General features: G+C 55.4%; 2 protein-coding genes across 9 annotated transcripts in view; one reads left to right on the top strand and one right to left on the bottom strand.

Annotated features, from left to right (window-relative positions):
* Nucleotides 1-12492, bottom strand: part of DNAJC7 (DnaJ heat shock protein family (Hsp40) member C7) — a 48304-nt gene that overhangs the window by 12859 nt on the left and 22953 nt on the right. For 3 of the 7 annotated variants that reach the window (XM_047845625.1, XM_047845627.1, XM_047845628.1), the window contains exons 10-14: nt 11832-11905; nt 11292-11438; nt 10664-10816; nt 9066-9128; nt 8390-8626 (exon numbers count right to left, since the gene is read on the bottom strand). In XM_047845625.1, coding sequence (XP_047701581.1) covers nt 8589-8626; nt 9066-9128; nt 10664-10816; nt 11292-11438; nt 11832-11905 — 475 coding nt within the window. In that variant the 3' untranslated portion in view covers nt 8390-8588. Of the gene's footprint in view, nt 1-6124; nt 7655-8104; nt 8270-8389; nt 8627-9065; nt 9129-10663; nt 10817-11291; nt 11439-11831; nt 11906-12492 lie in introns of those variants that run through there. The other 4 variants (XR_007149422.1, XR_007149421.1, XR_007149423.1 and 1 more) reach the window with 4 other exon arrangements.
* CNP (2',3'-cyclic nucleotide 3' phosphodiesterase) lies at nt 263-7025 on the top strand. 2 transcript variants are annotated; one of them, XM_047845629.1, is made up of 4 exons: nt 263-416; nt 1600-2269; nt 3993-4132; nt 5506-7025. In XM_047845629.1, exons 1-4 carry the CDS (start codon nt 414-416, stop codon nt 5953-5955), a joined length of 1263 nt encoding a protein of 420 aa, XP_047701585.1. In that variant the 5' UTR covers nt 263-413; the 3' UTR covers nt 5956-7025. The 2 variants fall into 2 exon arrangements, with proteins under 2 accessions (XP_047701585.1, XP_047701586.1); XM_047845630.1 differs by lacking the exon at nt 263-416 and adding an exon at nt 454-584.

Raw genomic sequence — 12492 nt, 5'->3', positions numbered from 1 at the left:
ACGATGAATAAAATACCAAAATTTTAAATAAAGACAGGATCTGCCTTTGCCCTTGCACGACCCTGCCTCCCTGGCTTCACCCTAATCCCGCTGTGGGACCAGGGAAGGGTGACTGCCTCCCTCTTTCTAGAGCTCGGCTGGAACTCTGGAGGACACAGGTGCGCCGCGGCTCAGCTGGGCGCTGGGCGGCCGCTTCCTCCCGCGCGCAGTCAGTTTCGGGTTTCGATTCGCCGCGCCTGCGCCGAGAGCCCCGCCCCAGCCCGCCCCGGCCCGCCGCGCGCTCCGCCCCCCGGGCTATATAAGGCTGCCCCGCGGGGGTCGTGCCACCGCTGGGCTCCGTGTCCCTCCGCGCAGGCGGGCGGTCCCGGAGAGCTAGTGCCTGCCTAGGCGGCGACGGCGGCGCCCCCCTCATCATGGTGAGCGGGCGCGGGGAGGCGGGAGCGGAGGGAGCGGGCCGGGCCGGCGAAGTACCCTTACGGAAAACGGGAGTGTGGGGGGATTTTCGGGAGGAAGTGCCATGCAAATGAGCACTCGAAGTTCCGGAGTTGAGCTCTGGCTTTCTGGGCCGTGGAGTGCAGCCCGAGGTAGGGGAGACGCGAGCCGAGTGGGAGGGCGGCACGGCCGCCGCAGGAGGGCGGGTGCCGGGCGCCGCGGGAGCCGGGCAGACCGAGTCTGGGTCGGGGGTAGCGCGGGGTGGGCATTCCTCGCCTTCTCCGGCCCGCGGGCCTTGTCTGAGAAAAGCGAGGGCCAGCGCAGCGCTCGGAGTGCTGCTGCCTGGGGGCGGAGCCGCTGTGGGAGACCGCGTACCGCAACAAGTGTTACCACTTGTGGCTTTTAGCGGGGCGGCAAACAAGTGGCTCAGGGAGGTGCCGCTGACAAAGTGGTGGACAGAACTGGACCCTGGACTCAGGTGCCCTGGACCGCGCGGTCCTGGGGCAGGCACAAAGACCACGACTTTGTTGGGGGGGCCAAGGGCAGAGGAGGAGGTGGCAGGCGTGGTGAATGAGGCCCTTTGTGCGGCGCTCTCCTGCCCTGCCCCCCACCAGGCCTTCTGTGGGACCATTGTCCCCCCCCCATCCCAGACAAGAGAGTATTATCTGTTGCTGCCCTTGTTCGGGGGAGGGAGGCAGTCTTTGGGTAACCCTTCTCCACCCCCACCCTCCTCTGCACACCCAGAGCCAGGGCAGCTGTGGCTTTGCCCAGACATAGCAGCCCCACCTCCAAAGAGGTCATCCTTAATAGGTGCCAGGAATATAAAATTAGGGTCCGCTCCTAGAACCACAGGCGCACACTTCACGCTTTCCCTTGAGAGGTGGCAGCAGTGGGGGATCCTTGAAGCTATAGCTCCAGCCGGAGGGAATTAAGAGTTGAGGAGCGCCCAGACAAGCTCTCCCCTCCCTCCTCTACAACCAGAAGCCTACGGCTACATACTACAGAGAAGGGAAAGGTCCGAGCTCGGCAGGGTGCCCGCAACCCCGGGGCTGCTTGTAACTCCGGGCTGGGAGCCTCGATTGGTAGGAGGCCAGAGACAAGGGGCGAGAGACTGGCGGGGTGGCCCCAGGCGAGCTGGCTGACTCTGCTCTTCCCCTCCTCACACAGAATAGAAGCTTCTCCCGAAAGAGCCACGCGTTCCTGCCCAAGATCTTCTTCCGCAAAATGTCATCCTCAGGGGCCAAGGACAAGCCTGAGCTGCAGTTTCCTTTCCTGCAGGATGAGGAGACGGTGGCCACACTGCAAGAGTGCAAGACGCTCTTCATCCTGCGAGGCCTGCCGGGGAGCGGCAAGTCCACGCTGGCGCGGGTCATTGTGGACAGGTACCGCGACGGCACCAAGATGGTGTCTGCCGACGCGTACAAGATTAACCCCGGCATTCGAGGAGACTTCTCTGAGGAGTACAAGCGGCTGGACGAGGACCTGGCGGCCTACTGCCGCCGGGACATCCGCGTCCTGGTGCTGGACGACACCAACCACGAGCGGGAGCGGCTGGAGCAGCTCTTTGACATGGCCGACCAGTACCAGTACCAGGTGGTGCTGGTGGAGCCCAAGACGGCGTGGCGGCTGGACTGTGCCCAGCTCAAGGAGAAGAATCAGTGGCAGCTGTCGGCCGATGAGCTGAAGAAGCTGAAGCCGGGGCTGGAGAAGGACTTCCTGCCGCTCTACTTCGGCTGGTTCCTGACCAAGAAGAGTTCCGAGAGCCTCCGCAAAGCCGGCCAGGCCTTCCTGGAGGAGCTGGGGAACCACAAGGCCTTCAAGAAGGAGCTGCGACACTGTAGGTGGCCGGCTGGCCAGGGTGCGGGTGGTTAGCCTCATTCGCGAGCCTCCCTCGCTGGGCACGGGGTGCTGTGTGCCCGGGACCGCGTGGTGTCCCCGCGTCGGGAGCCGGCTGTGCCAGGCAGGTGGAAGCTCACCTGGTGTGAGGCACGGTGGGCTTTGGGGGGAGGCGCTCCCCAGGGCACCTCTCCTCTCACTGCTCCCTTCCTGCCCCCCCCCCCCCCCCCCCCCCCCCCCCGCCCATAGAGACCACTGACCCTGTCTTCGGGGCAGGAAACACAGACAGGAAGTGCATCAACATTTCGTATAACCTTAGAGGGAGGATCTGGTCCCGTTGTCTTCTAACTTGTTTTTAGCCGCAGAACCATCTTTTGAGATAAAGTATTCCACGGAGGGGGCGCCTGGCTGGCTCAGTGGGAAGAGCACCCGGCTCTTGATCTCAGGGTCATGCGTTTGAGCCCCATGTTGGGCGTAGAGATTACGAAAAATATAAACTTAAAATATTCCATGGAATCCTAAGCTGCCCAAAACTGACAGGACTATTGTGACCTCATTGAGGATGGGTCCCAGGTCTCAGGCTGGTTTCCCCCCATTTTGGACCATCTTTCTACTTGCAGTGTCCCCACCCATGTTTCTGTGTTACCACTCAGAGGCAGGTGATTTGTGCCTGCGCGTTGCTCAGAGACCCTTCTTGGCTCCTAAGGCTGGAATGCTGGGAAACCAGGGAGCCGTGGAGCCTATGGTGACATCGTCCAGGTGTGACCCCTGTGCCCGGAATGGCTTGGCAGAAAAGCACCGGCCAGGCAGGGCTCCTGGTTAGAGCTGGTGGCTCTGCCTTGGAGAGTGGCTGCCTCTTGAAACTGCTTTTACCGTTAAAAACTACAATCCTTTTCTGCCTGCGACACAGCAGGAGAAATGTAATGGGCCTGCTCTCGGGTCTCCCTCCCCTGGGGAGGGTAAGCGACATCCTCGCAGGGACTAGACTCTGGGAGTAAATAGGACAGACCTAGTGACTCGGAAGCTAGCCACAGGCCTAGAGTCTGGAAATTGAAACCCCAGATACTCCAAGTCTCGCCACGTAATATCTCTTCATATCCCAAGCATGGTCTCCTCCACCAAACAGGCCTGCAAGGTACATGCTCTGGTGACCAGGTAACTTCTTGTCCAGGAAGCTCCGAGTGCAGTGGGGCACGACTCGGAGTGACCCTGGGAAAATGGGTGTATAGTCACCCTGATGGTACTTGATAAAGACAGATAAGGGTCGATCACTTGCCCCAGGCCGAAGGGCTTGTGAGTGGGCTGGGATATTAATTATGCTCCGACTCCTTCCATTGTGCCGCACAGTTCCAACACTCCTTTGCCTTTCTACCCTATTTTTCATGACTTGCTTCCCTCTTTCAGACATGTAGCTGCTGAAGCCGATTCCCTTGGCCTCTGCTGCCTGTCCCTGGGTTATAAGTGCCTTAGTTTTCAAATCTGGAAAAGAGCTATAAAAATCTGCATAACTAACGTGAAGTCAGGGAATTTAGACACCTTTTTGTAGCTCTGGCGTGGCTGTTTGACCACCTAGTAAATGAGTGAATTATCGTGGATTACTAAGGAACTTCTGTTTGATCTCCAGTTTTTTTTTTTTTTCCTCTTGAGCCTCCATGGCTGTGGTGACAGATGTCGGGATGGCCCCTGCTCTCCTGCCCTGACTGCCCCACTCTCTCTCCCTGCAGTTGTCTCTGGGGATGAGCCCAGGGAGAAGATTGAACTGGTCACCTACTTTGGGAAGAGACCCCCAGGCGTGCTGCACTGCACAACCAAGTTCTGTGACTACGGGAAGGCTGCTGGGGCAGAAGAGTATGCCCAGCAGGATGTGAGTGCCCCCCAGGGACACCCAGCTGAGGTGGGGAGAGGGCAGGGTCTCCTGGAGATGGGTGCCGGCTCAAGGCAGGGACCAGAAACCAGACAGCCTCTCAGAAGAAATGGCATCTCCTGCTCCCTTCACCCCTCCACAGGCTTAGTCACACAGATGTCACCTACCCTTTCTGGGGAGCACCCTCCTGCCCAGCACGCCACTGGCCTGTGCATTCACCCCGAAGGCCCGCCCACCAGAGCATTTTACTTTTGATGCCCAGCAGCAGACTTGTGCTCTGGCCTAAGCTTGTGTGGAGTCCCGAAGGCCAGGTGTCCCCTGCCCCCAGGGAGCCTGGTACTCTGACGTCCCTGTCCCTGGGTCCTAGGCCCGGTCTTGCCCTGGAGTAGGGCGCATGGAGGGATAGTGAGGCTTGTTGGCTTTGAGGTGCCAGACCCCTCCCTCCCGCTCTGCTGCCGCCCCCAGCCTCTGCCGTGTGGTCCTTACGCAGCAGGTGTCGCCCGGCCGCACGCTGCTGTCTCCAGCCTCCCCGGTGTCTCCCCTGCTCGTCTGCCTAGGTTGACGCGGCAGCCATCTTCCTGTTTATTGGTCTCCCCAACTTGCATTCTTTACTTTGGTTTGTGGTAGTGTTCTTGGCACCTAGCACAGCTGCATGAACGAATACGTAACATTGTCCACTACCATCCCAACCACTCATGCGTGTAACGGTATTTATTAAGCACCTGTCCTGCGCTAGACACAAGGGATTGTGAGCAAAAGTGGAGACGTGTTTATGGTCAGTCGGGAAAGATGGCCTTTTTCAGAGAATCAGATATAACCAGACATGTAATCAGATGTAAACCAAGGTGTACGGGGTAGACTCTGGTTGAAGGCATTGACTTCTGGCCCCACCCTGTCCTCTGGGATATTGCCTGGGTACCAGGGTGGCTTATTACCAGGATGAACCGGATAGCAATGGCATTGGCACTTGTCACATGCCTGTTACTCTTCTAGAGTCTTCACCCAGATACTCCTTTAATCCAGGCACCGAGGTAGGTTCTAGTATCCCTGTTTTACAGGTGAATAAGCCAACACGGCAAGGTTAAACAGCTTGCTCGGAGCCCTGCAGCTGGTGGGCAGGGGCAGGGGGATGGCTGAGTTCAGGAGGTCTGGCTTCCAACTCCGCCCATGTCTGGCACCTCTGGTACCTTGGCTTTGTCACATTAGCCTGAACGGTGTCTGTAGAAAGATGTCCTCCTGGAACACACGGGCTGCGTGCGGCTTTCCCCCCAGGGCTCGGCTGCCTCGTGCTCACCTCTGTCAGGTCCATCCTTGGTCAGCTGTCCACCGCAGGGGCCACCACCTCCAGCTTAGCTGTCGTTCTCTCCCCACAGGTGGTGAAGAAATCCTACGGCAAGGCCTTCACACTGACCGTCACTGCCCTCTTCGTGACGCCCAAGACTGCCGGAGCCCGGGTGGAGCTGAGCGAGCAGGAGCTGCCGCTGTGGCCAAATGACGTGGACAAGCTGTCCCCCTCTGACAGCCTGCCCCGGGGCAGCCGTGCTCACATCACCCTCGGCTGCGCGGGGGACGTAGAGGCCGTGCAGACGGGCATTGACCTCCTGGAGATTGTGCGGCAGGAGAAGGGGGGCAGCCGAGGCGAGGAGGTGGGTGAGCTACACCGGGGCAAACTCTACTCCTTGGGCAGCGGGCGTTGGCTGCTGAGCCTGGCCAAGAAGATGGAGGTCAGGGCCATCTTCACGGGGTACTACGGGAAGGGCAAACCTGTGCCCACGCACGGCAGCCGCAAGGGGGGTGCCTTCCAGTCCTGCACCGTCATCTGAGTGTCCTTGCTGCGGTCAGCCCCTTGCTCCTTACAGGGAGAGCGGGGAGAGGGAAGCATGCCTTCTGCTTCATCTTTAAGATTTTTTTTTTTTTTTTTTTTTTTTACTCAAAGTTAACCTTCTTGTAACTTTTTAAAAACTTGTAACTTTTCTTGCCCACCCTCGTCCCGCTAATGCCCAAGCTTTCAACACAAGGTGGGGTAGGAGGCACCATTCAGGAACCCAGAGCAAAGCTGCCCAGGCTGAGCCAAGCTGGGCCTGGAACTGCAGCCACAACCCCGAGCCCAGCTGCCTGTTACTGGTTCCCCTGCCCCTGCCCAGAGCTGGCCAGTGGGGTGGAGGGGGTCACCTCAGAGCTGCAGGTACCCAGAGGGCGGTCACTGCAGCTGTGGGAAACCGGCGATGGATTCAGGGTGGGGGGGAATCCCTGGGCTTAGACCCTGGATCTTAATCATTGCAGCCCCAGGAAGTCTGGGGCTTTTTACCAGAATAGAAAAAGGGGTGTACGTCCCACCTTTGGCTCTAAGTGCCTGTCCTCTCCTCCTCCACACTGTAACTAGGGAACAGTTGGATAAGTAGGGGAGAAAAGAGAACAGTCAGCAACAGCCACTCCCGGATGGCCACAGGGCTTCCCCCTTCCTGGGATGGGGACGGGCTGGCCATCCTTTCCAGCCGTGTGGCTCTGCTGTGGGGATGGGGAGATCAAAGCCAGAGAAAGTACCTCGGTGGGGAAGCTCCAATCTTGCCGTCTGCCCAGCCCAACTTGCCTCCTTAATGCCTCTGCAGGCCCGTGTGCCTCCTCCAAAGGGCGTCAGTTGGTGGGGACCATGAGCCAGTGGGGTGGACGCCTGGCTGTTAAGGGCCAAGCCCTGCCTGGTGCCTCCGGGAAGGGGTTTGGAACATCGGTGCCTGTGCTGCGGTTCCTGGGGTGCCCTCTGCTGCCCCTTGCTCAGTAATAGGGCCTTGCTCATTGAGTTGTTACTGGACGAAAGTGCTCGAGTTACTATCCTGGCTTTGCCCAACCTCAGTGACTTGTAAGACTGACAGTGAAATAAACCGTGTTAATCCTGGCCGCGTGCAGTCTCTCTCACCCCTTCTGTGCCCAGCTCAGGCCTCCCTGGGGCCGGGGTTGGCGTATCAGGACTGGCTTTGTCCCGCAGCGTGGGGCCATCGGTCCTGTCTCCCCTCTGCTGGCCGGGCACAGCTGTGGTGAGGCTGGGCAGCTGAACAGTGTTGGCTTTCATGAGGAGGCAGAACGGAGAGAGGCTGATCTTAGACGGGCACAGAAAGTGGGGGCTGCCTGGGTCTGAGGGACGTGGAGTGGAGCCTGTCTCCCCCACTGACTGCAGCAGTGGGCCCACAGGTGTGCCAGCCCAAAGCAAGGAGAGGGCCTTCCCAGCAAGACCCACAGTCCCTAGCCTGGGTCCCTCAGTCCTCTAGGGACGGGCCACCCTTAAACACAAGGCAACACCTGACACTGAGGAGTTCTGTACAGGCCAGTAGGAGCTTATCAGGCCTACCTCGGGCATCCTGTCACCATGGCTTCGGCGACAAAGGGGGAAGACTGGAAAGAGAGGGGCAGGGGCTCAGAAGGAAGAGAAACGTAAGTTACCTGTTTGGTCCACAGTCTTTCCCCAGCCATCGCTACTATCGAAGCGCCAAAAGTCTAAGCTTCAGCCAAAGTCTCAAGTGTCTCTGCCTGGAACTCCTAGAAAGATTACTTGCAACAAACACTGAACTTGACCCGGATAGCAGGACCCTGACCACTGTTTCCTTCCCCAGTTTGCCTCCCACACAGAAAGGGACACCAGTGGAGAAAGTGAGGAGTATATGCTAAGAATGCTGTCTCTAAGCGTGTGAGTTTAAGGTCTGTGCCCCAGGAGCTGCACGTCCCACCTGGAATGGGCCTGGGGGTCAGGGAGGCCAGGATTTTGTCCTGGTCCCCAGCTCCCTTAGCCTACACTGGCAATAGGGCAGCAAGGGGGTCTGGGTCAGCCCAGCCACGTTCCATGTGAGCTCTGGACACACACAGCCTCTGGTGATTTGTGGTGGCCCTTACATCAAATAAGCCCGTTCTCTGAACTCAACTTCCCCATGACTGACATCAGGCTGGGCCCAACAACATACTCAGGGCCTGCTGGGTACTCACATGCTCAACAGGTTTGGGAGAGGCGGCCAGCATCCCATTGCCATCAGGCCCTAGGTGCCCACATGCCCTGTGGGGCAGCTTGCTGAGCCTAAAATCCATGCCAGCACCAGCTCCGTGCTGGGGGCTCAGCTTCTGGCCCACCGAGTCTGAAGTGACACAAAGCAGCTGCCAGAGCAAAGTGCCAGAAAGGGTCAAAACATTTTATTCTCTTAATTTTTTTTTCTTTTTTAATAAAGTTAAACAGTAAAACAAAAATTCACAAGCTGCCTCCCTGTCCACCCCCCGCCTCCCTCCCCTCCCCGCAGTCTTCGGCGCTGGCTCCCTCTCCTTCCCCCCACTCACACAGACACAGGGCATCCAACTAAGAAAACGAAACTGCTCTAAGGATGGGGAGATGAGATGAAGGGAGGAGGTGAACTGTGCCCACGTTCAAGGTTACATTGAGCAAGTCTCCACTTTCTGGGTTCTGGATGGTTTCCTCTCCTTAGCCAAATTGAAAAAAGAAATTCCCTGGACCAGATGCTGTAAGGGAAAAGAAGGGCTTGTTAGTTGAATCTGTGTGGGAAGATCACTTTGCTCTGATTATGGGAAAGTCTTCAAGGGCTGCTTCAAGTTCAAACAGAAAAGCTGCCAAGTCAATCAACAGCCTGGGCCTGGGGGTATGAGGGGAGCAGGTGAGCAGTTGTCTGTGCAGCTTCTAACCTTCACTCTTGGAGAGGCCCTGGTACTAGACCGCGTGAACGCCTCCCTGGCCCTGCAGAGGTGTGGCACCAATGGTCCCGAGGCATGGTGCACCCAGGAACTTCCCTACCGCCATCCTCAGCAGCACCTGTGTGGATCGGTACCCTGCTGGAGGGGGTTCTGTCACCTCTACTTAAGGGCCCCCCTGACTCTCCCATAGCGGGGAGCTGCATTATGGGCCTGTGATCTGGAAGCTCCCAAGAGCAGCGGGCATACCCACCTTCAAAGCTGAAGCCCCCAGGACCGCCAAAGAATGCCTTGAAGATATTGTTTGCGTCAAAATCTGTGCAGCAAAGTGAGAAACAGGGAAGGGGCAAAAGGTGAACAAGTTAGACCTGTCTGAAAAGGAACTTAGGATGACATGGCAGATGGGCCCCCAAGCTTTCCCAGACACACCCCTCACCTCCTTTCCCTAAAGTCATTGATGGGGGTGGGCACACGTATCCCCACCCCCCATGCCTAATCCCACTCCTGGCACATGTTCCCTTCTCCTTCCCAGCGCAAACCTGAAGGAAAGCTTTCTTCACCTCCACCTACTTTGCTGGACCTTCTTCACAACAAGTGGGATGCCATTTGCACTTACATAAGACTTTCCTCACACTCTCTATAATGCTGGGCTGCTACTGAAAAGGCTAAAATCTATCACTTCAGTGCTACCAACACTAAATGTAAGAGTAAGTTCTAAGATTTATTGTATTCATTTGATTCCATGCTGTCTAGACTAAATGCCAGAAAAAAAGCACCATGGCTTATGAAGTACCTACTAGGTGCCAGTCGTGGTGCTCGGTACTCTGCATGCCTTACATCATCCCCAGTTTATACTCAACAAAACCAGGTAGGAGCTCAAGTAACTTGCTCAAGATCACGTGGCCAGTGAAGGCAATAGAACTGAACATTCCAACTCCTGCCTGACTCCAGTACTGTGCCCTCATCACCAGGCCACAGCAGGTCTGCTGCCCCTACCCGCGCCTCCGTTGCTAAAGCCCACAGAGGACGCATCTCCATCAGCTGATCCAGCAGGCACATTGTATCCAGATGCAAATTCTTCCTTGCCTCTCTGTATCTGCTCATCTTGGGCCCCCTAGCTCAGGTAATGGCTCCATCCAGTCAGCCGTCCAAAGCCACTCAAGTTCATCCTTCCCCTCTTCCAACACAGACAGGAATCAAGCCCTGCCCTCCCACTGTGCCCTCCGATTCTCTCCCCCTTCACTGCACCAAAGCGCCTCTCCTCACCGCCACCACAAATATTCTGCCACCTAACTCTGGTTCATAGTTCCCCTACTTAGGATCCTTCAACAGTGGGGGAAACTTCTAACCAACAGGAAAAAAACCCATATTGCCTACTCTAGCCCCTGCAGGGGGATCCAGCTACTCTGGGGCTTCATGCCTTAGTACCCCCTGCCTCAGACACCCTCTATTCTTCTACATTCAGCCCCTTACAGCTCCCCAACGGTATTATTTCTGCACTTCCAAGCCTTCCCTTGCTAGTGCATATGTCCTCTGCACCCTGGGCACCCACTACATTTGACTACTTGTTGGGATTTCACACCCAGGGGTCAGAGGTCAGAAGTGGCTTGTGGGCCAGTTTGCAAAACCCTAGACTGGCTTCTCAGAGCACAGGGAACCTGTTTGATTCACCTTTGTTATTTCCAGCACCCATCACAGTGCCTCACACGTTACAGGTATTTATCTAGGGTGTGCCTTACAAATCACTATGCATCACTAGCTACTATATAGACTCCCCGTTGGAGTGTCTTAAGAAAAATTCTAAAGATCCACACTGGTCAGGTTCATCCCAGGCTGCCCCAACCAACTCACCACCCATATTCATGCCCTCCTCATCCAGGTCCTGTCCACTGTCATAGCGAGTCTTTTTTTTGGGATCAGAGAGGATGGTAAAAGCTTCTCCAACTTCCTTGAACTTTTTCTCCTCCTCCTTCTGAACTTCGGCACTGGCTCCACTGTGACGATCTAAAGGGAGGAGTATAGGAAGAACTCAGGGTCACAAGAAAATAAAAGTTGAAGAGAAAGACCACTTTATGTCCAATTTTAGAATTTGGTACTTCCAAAATTTGGAGGGTATGGAACTTAGCAACACCTTATTACCTATCAGCTGAAGGGCCAGAAACTTTCTTCCTTTCAAAAGTTTATTTATTTTCAGAGAAAGAGGGAGGGAGGGGGGAAAGAGAGAGCAGGTGAGCACAGGGTAGAGGCAGAGGGGGGAGAGAGAGAATCCTAAGCAGGCTCCGTGCTGTCAGACTGGAGCTTGAGGCGGGGCTCAATTCCATGAACCGCAAGATCACGACCTAAGCCGAAATCAAGAGTCAGATGCCCCATCAACTAAGCCACCCAGGCGCCCCAAGAGCTGGGAACTTTCTGGACCGAGTGCAGCAGGGCCCTCCTGGTTCGTTCTTCCCACCAAGTCCCCTCCCCACACCCACTCTACCTGGATGGTGCATCAAGGCCCGTTTCCGGTAAGCTTTTTTGATCTCATCCTCAGAGGCATTCTTGTCCACGCCCAGAATTTTGTAGTAATCTTTCCTCTTACTCTTCTTCAGTTCCAGCTGTGCATTTTTTAGGAGCTGTTTGTGTTCTAGAAGGAGACATCTAGAGTCAATGGACAAATCTGACTCTGGTTTCCCTTACTAACCCAGATGCCTTGCAGTCAGAAGCCTTGTTAACCATACATACCAGGTGCTTTTATGGTGTTTTCTTTCTGAATATTAAAAAACAAATCTACTCATACTTCAGTTCTGCACATCAGCCTCATTACACATAAAAGGAAGTAAAAGCGATAGGATATAGGGCCAGAAAATAAGTGCCTTGTCCTGCACTTGGGGTCTCTGTTAATTTCTTCCTGGCTGGTGATCAAATAAGCCCCAGGGATGTCCCTGATCTGTGAATCAAACTACTCCTATGTCCAGTTTTAGGGCCTATGAGTAAGACCTCACATTTCCCTGAGAAACAGGCTCTCAAACACCTTTACCTTTTGTTTTCTCCGTCTGATACACTTTTTCATAGTCCCGCACTGCTTCCTCATACTGTTCTGTGTCCATGTAACTGAAAAGGAAATACAGGGGGGTCCATCAACATAAATAGCAATCACCTTCAGTATCACTCTGGGAGAAGAGGCACGGCTCAAGCAAGAGACACACACTTTCGGTTGAGATGCTTCATGAAACAGGAATCCTTAAGCTAGCTGTGAGAAAAAATTAACTACCAGTTCCTCAAGTAAAAAGAGACAGGTCTCATGCCACTTGCACCCAACCAGCGAAGTGATACTCTGCTTTGAGCAGAAAGCAACTAAGGGGAGAAAGTTCCCTCTGCTTTCAGAGCCACCAAAAGGCATCTGGATTGCCACAGGACAAGGCAATGTGAAGGCTCCTACTTGACTGATTACTTGGGATTAAAATGCAAGAGGAAAAGATCATGAAGTGAGAGCGGTGAATATGGAAAAGCTTTGAAACCTGCAGTGCCATAAACATGCAGGGCCAGCTCCAATCCAGAGTACAAGTGGGATTAGTGAGCCACTAGAAGGATCGAGTTCAAGATGGTGGCTGCTGGCAAATGCCTCCACTAAGACTAATCAATCTGAGAGATGGAGGTAAGTGAGAGAAAAAGGAGACTCTAAACGCAGGCTTGCTTTT

This window comes from Prionailurus viverrinus, unplaced genomic scaffold (assembly GCF_022837055.1).
Source record: "Prionailurus viverrinus isolate Anna unplaced genomic scaffold, UM_Priviv_1.0 scaffold_35, whole genome shotgun sequence".
Classification (NCBI taxonomy): domain Eukaryota; kingdom Metazoa; phylum Chordata; class Mammalia; order Carnivora; family Felidae; genus Prionailurus; species Prionailurus viverrinus.
This window is presented reverse-complemented; position numbering and strand designations above follow the sequence as displayed.

What these genes read in the sequence shown, in the direction of transcription:
- CNP (XM_047845629.1), top strand. An exon ending in CAAGAAGGAGCTGCGACACT is followed by an intron (nt 2,270 to 3,992) that starts GTAGGTGGCCGG and finishes CTCTCCCTGCAG; the next exon opens with TTGTCTCTGGGGATGAGCCC. An exon ending in AAGAGTATGCCCAGCAGGAT is followed by an intron (nt 4,133 to 5,505) that starts GTGAGTGCCCCC and finishes CTCTCCCCACAG; the next exon opens with GTGGTGAAGAAATCCTACGG.